General features: G+C 38.9%; 1 protein-coding gene across 2 annotated transcripts in view; it reads left to right on the forward strand.

Moving 5' to 3' along the window:
- PRKAR2B (protein kinase cAMP-dependent type II regulatory subunit beta) overlaps positions 1 to 12353 on the forward strand; it is a 173376-nt gene that overhangs the window by 87169 nt on the left and 73854 nt on the right. For both annotated transcript variants that reach the window (XM_045166393.1, XM_006068450.4), the window contains exon 2: positions 7699 to 7734. In XM_045166393.1, the coding sequence (XP_045022328.1) occupies positions 7699 to 7734 (36 nt within the window). The remainder of the gene's footprint in view (positions 1 to 7698; positions 7735 to 12353) is intronic.

Here is a 12353-nt window from a genome sequence, read left to right on the forward strand (position 1 = left end):
TTGTTGGAAACTAGCAGCTGGGTTGGAGAAGGCAAAGGCACCCCCCTCCAGTACTCTTGCCTGGAAAATCCCATGGATGGAGGAGCCTGGTAGGCTGCAGTCCATGGGGTCGCTAAGAGTGGGACACGACTGAGCAACTTCACTTTCACTTTTCACTTTCACACATTGGAGAAGGAAATGGCAACCCACTCCAGTGTTCTTGCCTGGAGAATCCCAGGGACGGGGGAGCCTGGTGGGCTTCCGTCTATGGGGTCGCACAGAGTCAGACACGACTGAAGCGACTTAGCAGCAGCAGCAGCTGGGTTGAATTTTTCTAATTATGGGTCATAAATGGGATTGCATTTTACTGCTTGTACAAATAGTCAAAGGCCAGTCTAACTCTACCATTTTAAAGTTGATTTTATATTCCAGCCAGTACAGTATTTTATGAGTTTCATAAATTTAATGTGTGTATAAATTATCACTTACATTTGTCCAAATAATCTTCAAGTATCAGGAAATAACCTTATATTAAATTTTCAGTAGCACTATTCATTCAGTATTTGTTGAGTTAAATACTTATTAAGCAGAGTTCTAGGTGCTGGGTATACAGTAGTGAAACAGACAAGGAAGGATGCTGCCTTCTCGGTAGCACGGGAGGAAACACACTAAACATAATGCACAAGATGATTGGATGGCATCACCAAATCAGTGGACATGAGTTTGAACAAACTCCAGGAGATAATGAAGGACGGATAAGCCTGGCATGCCGTAGTCCATGGGGTTGCAAAGAGTTGGACACTACTGAGCTACTGAACAACAGCAACGAAAGGTATCTTTAGATAGTGCTGACATTTGAGAGGACCTGCACGTGGAGAAGGAAATGGCAACCCACTCCAGTGTTCTTGCCTGGAGAATCCCAGGGACGGGGGAGCCTGGTGGGCTGCCGTCTATGGGGTCGCACAGAGTCGGACATGACTGAAGTGACTTAGCAGCAGCAGCACGACAGCACGGGGTTAAACTGAGTATTCAGAGAAAGTCCTCCTTTTTTTAGGAGGCATTTGAGCTGAGCCTAGAATAGCAGGAACATCATTCTGTGAAGACAAGGTAGTGTTTTCTGAAACTGTACTTTTGTGATTAGGCCAACCTTAATCACATTTCCTGATGGTTTTGTCTTCATTTCAGAGCCCTTATATTTTTCTTAACTACTCTTTTTTGGGTCTGATTTTATTGTGCCTTCAGAGATGTGTGAGGATTTGAACTCTCCTAGCTTTTGGTTTTTGTAGTATTCTTAGTGGTCTAGTCTGGATTGTTCACTCTTAACAAACAAAACATTAGGAATAAAACATTAGTCTCTGTAAATCTGCCCTTTACACATATTTGATCTTACAGGTTTAGAAGAGACAGTTTTAGCATATGCAGAAGCAGAGATTGCATTGATGTAGTTTTGACAATGGCCTTTCCCATATCCAGTTTTATTTCAGAGTCCACATTTCAAAATCCTTTAAGTATTGGGAGCCTCTTTCTAGACATTGTTATTGCATCAACTCTTGTAGCTGAAGCTGAATTTTTCTTCTGGTCCTAAGAGGGTATTTTTGGTAGAGTCCTCATGAATTAAAAAGCAGAGAATCAAGTTCATTCATAAGCAAAAGTAAACCAAGAGTGTTTTTTCCCCTAAAGTAATAGTTATATTCTATTACCTCGGTATTTTAGAATATCAGTTATATTTTGAGGAGTTTGCTTTGTGAATAGAATGAGACTATGCATCTCTTTAGTGGTTCTTAAAGGTGGCATTTAAAAAAAGCTGAACGTCTGTATTTCATCTCATTCTGCCCTATTCCAGCCATGCTCCATGTATATGGGTAGATAGGACACCTAAATCTCACGTTATATAATCGAAAAGGAAAAGAAAACTGGTCCCTCCAACAATTGCTTCTCAAATAGTTCCCATCATGTCTGATCAGAAGTACTTTGAGGGGACATGGCTTTAACAAAGACACAGAAAATAAATAAGTGGTCCTTTGCAATGTCAGAAAGTAAGCATGTATAAAGAAGTTTGAAAATTGTGTTTGTTTGCTTAATTAGCACAATATTTCAGGTTTTGTTGTTTATTTGCTTTAGTGGCTATTGATCTTTTAAAAAAGTTAAATTTTCCTTCCTTCAAAGGTGAGCCTTATAGCTCAGGCATAAGAGAAATTTACTCTGAGCCAAGTATTTATTCTGTCAAAAATAATTACCTAACATGGTTTCAGTTGACATAATTTCTAGAATCTTTTATTTAGAGAGCAGATTTGGAAAATGTTTATTCTAGAAAAGGTGACTCATGAGGCTGGGGATGTTAATTATTGTGCTGACTCTAAGACTCTTGTGTACATCTTACTTCAGGGTACATGAACTCTTCTGCAAAGAGTATTTAACCAATGTGGCTACCGTATAGAGTGGCTCTGTGTGTGTGTGTGTGTGTGTGTGTATTTAATGACCATAAATCACAACTCAGGGCTCTTATTTCTTTAACTTGGATGGGACTTCTTTCCCAGCATTATGCTCAGAGATGCAAACCATCTGTATGACTGTCAAGCTGGCTTTTCTTTTTGAAGGCCAAACTCATTGGTTCATACTTTCAGTTGACTGCATTTTTTTTCATAGAATTTCTTGAGTTTTCTAGTTTTCTGTGAAATTTCTCTTTTATCTAAATTTTCCTGTTAGAGTAGCTGCTTATGTGGTGTAAGCCCTTGCAGCCATAGTATTTGAAAATACCTCCCGACTTGGTCAGGCTCTTCAGAGGCAAGGACTCTGTCACATTCCCAGTGCCCAGCATCCACATCCAATAAACTGCAGAGTAAGTGGGACAAGGAGACTCGCTCTGTTTACTTCACAGGGTTGATGGATTAACCCACAGCTGTTGAATCAGTGCCTCTTATCTCCCAGGCACTGCTTATCTTGGGCTTCAGGCAAAAAGAAGTGAGAAGATAAGCAGGTCCCGCTGGCACTGGTGGGGAGTCACAGGTGTGGGAGGTTGTTTTCCCTGCTAGGAATAGAGAGGCTTATTCAGCCATCTTCAAGTAATGGAGCGTTTTTTCTTGTAAGGATGCTCCAGGATTAAAGACGACTTGAATCAGCTACACTTCTGTGTCTCTTGGGGGCGGAGGAATTAAGACCCATCTAGTTTGGAAACTGACAGAATCTCTGGTTAGATAAGCACGAAGATATTCATAGCAACACAGGACTCTCAGTATTCTGCTGGAATGGCACTTGGGAGAAAGTCAAACCTATATAAACATTTCTGTATTTTCCCTTGAGGATTCATTAAGATCATAGGTTATATCTGTTTCAAATGTTAGAGGCATTTAGTATATTTTTAAATCATATTTGTTTGTTTCTCCAGGCAGGTAGTACATTTGCTATATTTTTCCTTCTATATTCTCCTAATATTGGGGTGTGTGTGTGTGTGTCTGTATAAATACACTCCCAGAATATCCATAGAATAGGAAAGTGAAAGTGAAAGTCACTCAGTCATGTCCCACTGTTTGTGACCCCATGAACTATACAGTCCATGGAATTCTCCAGGCTACAATACTGGAGTGGGTAGCCTTTCCCTTCTCTAGGGGATCTTCCCAACCCAGAAATTGAACCCAGGTCTCCCGCATTGCGGGGTGCATTCCTTACCAGCTGAGCCACAAGGGAAGCCCAAGATTACTGGAGTGGGTAGCCTATCCCGTCTCCAGCAGATCTTCCTGACCCAGGAGTCAAACTGGGGTCTCCTGCATTACGGGCGGATTCTTTACCAACTGAGCCATCAGGGATCCATAGAATAAGAAAATCTAAAGGTGGAAACCAAGAGTCTACGAAAACCTACTTTGACTTAGCAGATTTTAAAGCATCATCTGTTAACTTTTTTGTCAATTTGTTCTGCTCTTTACTTTGTATATTTAAAAAGTGATAATGTTAAAATTGGTAATATTAGCTCACAATAAATAAACATCAATCTTTTATATTTGAATAGGAATTTGTAGTTTATAGGCACTTTCAAAAAGATGTTTATTTTTTCTTAAAACCCTCTTGCATTAAGGAGGGCAGATGTTACTTTGCATATTTTTTAAATTGAGAATTTAGCTCAAAGTTACATGATTCATCCATGGTTTCCTGGAAGACGATGGGGCTGGCAGTGGAGCCCACGCCTCCTGACCCTAGTTGGTGCCCAGTGGTGCGTCCTTCTTCACCTTCCCCCTGCCCCTCTTCCCTGTATTTGGGTTCCTGAAGAGAAAACACCAGGCACACCCTGCCCAGATGCACATTGCTTTACTTCCAGCGAGGCCTCCACCCTGAATCTCAACCTTCTTCCCTAGTTTGGCTGCTGGACTAAAAACAACAACAACAACAACAACAAAAAACAACAAAAAACAAGAAAAATGGTGAAGGTTGCTGTTGGTTTGCCAAGAGCTGATGCAGGAAAGACTTGTGTTTTATCCCTGCAAGTGGATATGAAGGGATATGATTATGAGGGATTGGATGGATTTTTGGTAATTTTGTCAAAACCCAGTGTTTACCTTGACAACTGCATAACATATGCTTGGTGCCCCCATCTTTTTAACTACTCAGTCCTGTGCCCCGTTTACTATGGGAGACAGAAGTCATTGTCATAGAACCTCTCTACCCACAATTTAAAATTTTAGCAAAAATATAAAGGAGAAACAAAGGCAAGTAATTTATAGTAATGTGTTGCAGCAGGCATGTGCTTACATGTACACAGGGAGACATAGTTAGAGTCTCCCACTTGTTGAATCCCAAAGAACATGAAAGCTGCAAATGTAGTCTAATCAGGTGTATTCTACTGGCCATTCAGATACCCCAAATATAGTAGTGACATGATTTTTTGAAATGATGAACAAATATTAATATAACTCCAAACAAAATACCAGAAGCCCACCCAATTCCTTTGATTTATGTCATATTTGTGTTGCAGAAAGTTTTATGTATATTAAAACTGCATCTAATAATTGTAGTTGTATATATTAAAAAATGGAGAAGGCAATGGCACCCCACTCCAGTACTCTTGCCTGAGAAATCCCATGGACGGAGGAGCCTGGTAGGCTGCAGTCCATGGGGTCGCTAAGAGTCGGACACGACTGAGCGACTTCACTTTCACTTTTCACTTTCATGCACTGGAGAAGGAAATGGCAACCCACTCCAGTGTTCTTGCCTGGAGAATCCCAGGGACGGGGAAGCCTGGTGGGCTGCCGTCTATGGGTCGCACAGAGTCGGACCCGACTGAAGCAACTTAGCAGCAGCAGCATATTAAAAAAAAATCTTATTTATTTATTTTTTGGCTGTGCTGGGTGGGTCTTCGTTGCTGCATGGGCTGGGCTTTTCTTTAGTTGCAGCAAGCAGGAGCTACCCTCTAGTTGCAGTGTGCAGGCTTCTCTTTGTGGTGGCTTCTCTTGTTGTTGAGCTCCGGGCTCTAGAACACAGGCTCAGTAGTTGTGGTGCATGAGCTTAGTTGCTGCACAGCGTGTGGGGTCTTCCTGGACCAGGGATCAAACCCATGTCTCCTGCATTGGCGGGTGGATTCTTTACCACTGAGCCACCAGGGAAGTACTGTACTTCAATAGTAAACAGTGTTGGAATCTAGTCTCAGATGGTTGTAAGTTGACTTGCTTGCCAACATGAATGTCCAGTTGGATATGTGAAAGCATGAAAGTTGTGGGATTTAGGATGGTTCTTTGTTGTATAGAACTGTCAATGTCAAATCGTCTGTCAAATGTCAAAGATGTCCTCTGAATTATTAAGACGGTTTTAAAAATTGCTCCCACAAACTTAGAGTATACCTCCAAGAAGGCAGTGTCACTTCCTTGAAAATCTGTCTCTGCCTCCAACACTTCAGAAAGACACACAAACCTGAGGGACCCCAAGGGGACAAAGACATCCCAGAATTTCAGACCAGAAGCTCATTGTGCTGTGACTTCATTGTCTAGAGGAGAGGCTGGAGCAGGAGGCAGAGAATATCTGCTGTGTTTTCACCCCAGAGCTGAGATATACTTTACCTTCATCTTGCTCTGGTCAGCCTGCCCTGTCTATTCTGCATTCTTGTGGTAGAAGTTTTTTGCACTCCCTCCTTTCCCGTCCTTATGGCTGGCTTGGGGAGGTTTCCTTTAGACTAGGTTCTGAAGGAGTTGTGAAAAAGAGGTTGGAAAATATCTAAGAAAACTGGTGGACATTTTTGTGTGTGTGTGATATCTAAAATATAACTACAGTTTATCTGATGAAAGATTTTTAAGTGATTTGTGACTTTGCAGCTATATGGTTGTATTAATTTGGCATGTAAATAGTGGAAATTTTGTATCTTGATCATTTGAGAGGATATAATTTTGCTATAAACTATAGTATTTTAATAATTGGGTTTGTGAATTATTTCACAGAATGAATCCTCATTAAAAGTGGAGATCAGTATGGGAGGAAATAACCTATTACTTTGTGATTTCAGGTGTCAGTATTTTTGCCTTCTGCTCTTGGTGGGAAGCATTTTGGTGCTAGAAGCGCTTAAGTTCAAATACTCAAGTTCTGCCACAGCATGGCTGTGTGATCTAAAGCAAACTAGTCCGTATGTCCGAGCCTTACTGTAAAATGTTGTCATCAATAATGTGGAGGTGCTAATTTTTAAAGGCATAGTTGCAAGGATTAGTGTAAAACTTCTGAGAGAATTTTCTTCTGGTACTTACTCCTAAGCGTCTGTAATTTTTGTGCTGTTTGACATAATGCTGACAAAAATTTTAGTCTTCTTTTTTTACTTGACCTCTTTCCATAGTGTAGACCGTCTTTATAATGACTGTTTTAAAAGTATGGAAGTATTAGAAAGTATTACAGTGGACCCATGACATCCTGCTACTAAAATATACTCTGTAGTTAGTACCTGGTGTTCTTTCTGTACATAATACGAACTGTAAACTTAGCTGCTTCTATCAAGAAAAAAAGCTTTTAAAAAAAACCCCCTCATTTCTTGAGATAGTTAGAAACAAAACCAAGAAAAAACAACAGAGCTGAGTTGAGTGTGGGAAGTGGGCCAAGGGTGGGCTTACCAGTAGAGCAGTGCCCCCACACCCAGCCTGGAACTGTGGCCTTCTGCAGACAGATTTGCATGTCATGGACTTTTGGGTTGAACACAAAAATTGTCAGTACTACAAATATTAAATCTGAGAATATCAACAATATACTATCTTTACCTAATAATGATATCAGCATATGTGAACATTAGTTTTGTTTCCAGATTTTTTCACTGTGAAAATGACACTGTTAAATAGCTTTTTCCTTTTCTAGTAATATTTCTCTGAGATAACTCTCTTAAAAGTTGAATTAACTTTTTTAAAGGAGATAAACCTTTTATGATACTTCATGTAATTGCCAAATTGTTTATAAAAATATTATATAGATTTGTACTGTACTATGTAAGTAGTTTCAGCCACACATAGCTAGGGATTTTCATTTAAAGAGTTTTGGAGGCACTAATTTAACAGATGAAATATTGGTTTTAATTTATATTTCCTTGTCTAGTATTAAATTTAAACATTTAATTTTCATATATTTATATATTTCTTCTAGCACTTGTTATTCATTCATATCTTTCTCCTATTTAACTTATGGGATCATTAACAATTTAGTTCCTTTTCAGGGTTTTGGATAAATTAGAATTTTATCTAAGCATATTATCCCACTTTTCTCTTTCAGCTCCAGTAATAAACCGATTTACAAGGCGTGCCTCAGGTAAGTCTCCTTATGGATTTTGCTTACTAATGGTGACATTTTAAAAATGGATTGGATAAGAAGGTATGAAAAGAATAATTGCTATAGAGTAATAACTTATTTATCAGTCATTTTCCCAGAAAACAGCCATATGATAAAATCAAGAACTAGGAAGTAAATGGAAATATCCTCTGAGTGGCTGAATTTAAAATCCCAGTGTGGCTAATGTATGGAAACTCTTACCCAAATTTGTTTATTTCTGCGCTTGATAAATTACTAATTACATGGTTATCTGGTTTGCCAGCCACAGTTTAGAAGAAGTGATTTAGAACTTGGGTAAAAGTGAAATCACTCAGTTGTGTCCGACTCTGTGACCCCAGAGACTGTAGCCCACCAGGCTTCTCTGTCCATGAGCTTCTCCAGGCAAGAATACTGGAGTGGGTTGCCATTCCCTCTCCAGGGGATCTTCCCCACCCAGGGATCAAACCCGGGTCTTCTGCATTGCAGCCAGATGCTTTACTGTCTGAACCACCAGGGAAGGAGACTCAAAACGGGAAGGGATGATAGTTTTTAATAAAGACATGAAAACTCATAACACTGAGATGTAAGAACTTGTCATCATGGAGCCATTTAGATGAGGAGCAAATTGCTTTATATTTGTTGGTATCCTAGAGATATCTTAGGTACCTCCTGCATATTCACATTGAGGGAGACCTTAGCCATTGGCAAGAATTTAGATTTGGTTCTCTACACTGGATACTTCCCCAGTGGTTCAGCAGTAAAGACTCTGCCTGCAATGCAGGAGATGCGAGTTCGATCCCTGGGGTTGGAAGATCCCCTAGAGGAAGGTATGGCAACCCACTCCAGTATTCTTGCCTGGAAAACCCTGGGCAGAGGAGCTTGGCGGGCTGTCGCTCACCTCTCTGGGGCCGGGGAAGCCATCGCTGTAGCAGTGTTCACAGCTCCCTCCCCCTTGGGTGTGGACCGATTCTTTACAACCCTAATAATATAACATGCTGTAGGAATGAACTTTGACGCTGATTATTGGGAGGAAAAGACAACTGGCTTATGGAGTACCCTGGTAGGTCAGGGACTATGCTAAGCATCTTATATACATTTTCAGTCTTTCAGGTAAGGGAAATAAAATATTTACTACCTTAGATAAAAAGAACAATCACTAAAACTTTTTTGACAAAGAAGAAAACAGAAACAGTCTTAAGGCATCTTGAGGAGGAAATTCTTTATTTCTCTTTGTAAATTTAATTTAGTGGCTAAAAGTAATTTAATTTAGAAGTAGAGATAGACTTCAATTTCTTTTGAAATAGCATTTCCAAAAAATAACAAAAATAGATACCCACTTAAAATAGAGAAATTCATATTTGATTGTTAAAAATATTTCTTGGGATATCTTTTTCTGATGTTATTTTAGTTCAGAAATACTTTTCAGAAATAAACTATAAATTTAAATTTGTAGTGTGAGACCTGTAATTTAAGGGAAAAAATTACATCAGGTAAAATCAATCAGCTGTCTAGGATATAAGAATTTATTTCTTATTTATCTATTATTTTTAAATGAGGGCTTCCCTGTAGTTCAGGTGGTAAAAAATCTGCCTGCAGTGCAGGAGACCTGAGTTTGATCCCTGGATTGGGAAGTTACCTGAGAAGGGAATGGCAACCCACTCCAATACTCTTGCCTGGAGAATCCCATGGACAGAGGAGCCTCATGGGCTACAGTCCATGGGGTCTCACAGAGTCAGACACGACTGACTAACACTACTACTAACACTACTACTGCTATTTTTAAATAATAGTTATAACAACAAATACTGTGTGTATACATTACAACAATAAAAAACAGTTTGATAGTGCTAGGTATTCAGTCACTTTTGATTGAATGAAAGCTTAGGACTGTTATATACAGAGTCCTAATCTGACTGAGTTTCCTAAATCTTTGAGGTTTTGGCTTTTTGATTCATACTGCGTCTGTCAAAAGTAGATATTTCAACCTGAATGCTTCAAACAAAACATTTTTCCTTTTCATGCCTTTTTCTTTTGTTATGGTTCAGGAGGATTAGGGGACTGTTTATATTAAGAATGTGTTTAATACAGATACATTATTTTGGATCATTTTTATACATTTTTATACTTTTAATAACACTGTATCTGTTGAACTGTCCTCATGTGTTTTCAGTGCCTGCCCATAAACCTGTGGTTTTTATTTCTATAAAAGGAATTAGTTTCACTCAGTTTTCAAACAAAATTCTTAGAATTTTAAGAGTTTTTAGAAGTTTCCTAAACTAGTCATTTGGTTCAGGAATGAAAGGCAGGTATTAGTAACATTGTGTATGTTTAAAATGGACAGCGTGTTGATTCAATACATGTATATATTACAATATGATTATCCATAAACTTATCTTTAAACAACATCCCATGATCCTAATCCTATTTTTAAGCAATTTTTTTTTTGTTTCGTTTTTTTTATGATCCAGTTCTCCTCTGAGTAATCACTTCTTATCGGTATGTCTTTTCAGATACACAAAAGTCATATACATAATCTGTTTTAGACTTTTGATAGAAATAACACTGACAGCTTGGGCTTTAGTTTTCTTAAAGCTTATGGACTTTGTTTTGGAAGATTGTTTTTCTGATGGAAAAGAAAGGAAATATACCATTTATTGTTTGTTGTTGTTTAGTTGTGAAGTCATTTCCGACTCTTTGCAACCTCAGGGACTGTAGCCCGCCAGGTTTCCTCTGTCCATGGGATTTCTCAGCCAAGAATACTGTACTGGAGTGGGTTGCCGTTTCCTTCTTCAGGGGATCTTCCTGACCCAAGGATCAAACCCACGTCTCTTGCTTGGCAGATGGATTCTTTACCACTGAGCCACTGGGGAAGCCCATTTATTGTTTAATTACTATTAAAATTAGTGGCAGTAGTAGAGATAGTGGCTGAATAAATCTTTGAAGAATAAAACTTAAAGCAAACAGCAACTCTATTGCATTGTTTTTTATCTAGTATATTGTATGGGAAAGACCCTAGAATGTAGAGTTATACAGACTTGAGTTCAAACCACCCATTTACTGTGTGAATTTGTAGATAAGTTATTTACCTCATTGAGTGTTTCTTTCTTATTTTCATTTTCTTTCACTTTGAGGTCATAGCAGCAATAGTCACCTTGTTATGGGTAAGTTAGATGGTTTTTGTAAAGCAGGCTCTCAAAAAAGTTGGTGGTCAGCCCCCTGGAACATAGTTTAGAACAAAACAATAAAATGCTCAACTCTGTGTCTTAGTCTGTCAAAAAAGCCTTAAAGAGTCATAATAGTATTTGATATTCATCCTTTAATACGGGTCTCTCTTTTTATTGTTTATACATTGCAGAGTTTTTTTTAAGAGCTTAATGGTTTTCCTTTGTGGTTTTGGCTCTGAATTGAAAAACAAATAGAAATGACCCATTAATCTTGAGACAATGCCTTCTCAGGAGGTCAGACCTCTCTAAATTTTTTTTAACCTCAGAATTTTATTTTGAAAAAGTCAAGCTTATAGAAAAGTTTGAGGAATAGTTCAATGAACATCTTTATCTAGATTTCCCAGGTGTTACTATTTTGCCACATTTATATGCTCTTTTCTTTTTTTCCTTGCACATGCCCAGATAAATACTTGTATTTATTTATTTTTAACTGAACCTTTTAGGAATCATAAATAGTTCATGCATATCTCCTGAGAACAAGGACATTTTCTACATAATATAACATGCAGGGAATTTAGCCTTGATATAATGCTGTTATCCCGGAGAAGGCAGTGGCACCCACTCCAGTACTCTTGCCTGGAAACTCCCATGGACAGAGGAGCCTGGTAGGCTGCAGTCCATGGGGTCGTGAAGAGTCGGACACAGGACCCGCCTGAGCGACTTCACTTTCACTTTTCACTTTCATGCATTGGAGAAGGAAATGGCAGCCCACTCCAGTGTTCTTGCCTGGAGAATCCCAGGAACGGGGGGGCCTGGTGGAGGGCGTCGTGGGGTCACACAGAGTCAGACACGACTGAAGCGACTTAGCAGCAATGCTGTTATCTAATCTACTGTCTAGAGTCCGATTTCCTCAGTTGTCTTGGTGTGTCTTTTTTTTTTTTTCCTTCATTCCAGCATATTCAAGGATTTTACATTGCATTTAATTGTCATGACTCCACTTTTCTTGCCTTTCATAAGTTGGCTCCCTGAAATTTTGAAAACTGCTTTTTTGAGTTCTGACAGTTGTCCCCAACAGTGAGGCACTTCCCCCTGTGACCTGTTCTTAGATTGTACGGGCACGTCCACTGTCTGGTCACGGTGCCCCATTGACGACCATCAAGTCTTTGCATGGACATTTAGTATTGCTTTCATGAACAGCTATTGAGTATCTCTTGATCTAGTACATCTTTTTTTTTTTCCTAAAATAGAAGTGAAAATGAAACTCCAAATTATGAATTAGCTAATTTTCTTTTCTCATGTTGAGAATTAGCCTCTGTTCAATTTTTAGCCATAACATGGGCACTGAATTTTATAGTATATTTTTAACAGAGCTAAGATCTAATTTTCCCTAAACCAGCGTGTGGAATAATTCAGAGGTGAAATTAAGTCTTTGAATCTCACACACCCACTGTGTAA

Source organism: Bubalus bubalis, chromosome 8 (assembly GCF_019923935.1).
Source record: "Bubalus bubalis isolate 160015118507 breed Murrah chromosome 8, NDDB_SH_1, whole genome shotgun sequence".
NCBI classification, from domain to species: Eukaryota; Metazoa; Chordata; class Mammalia; order Artiodactyla; family Bovidae; genus Bubalus; species Bubalus bubalis.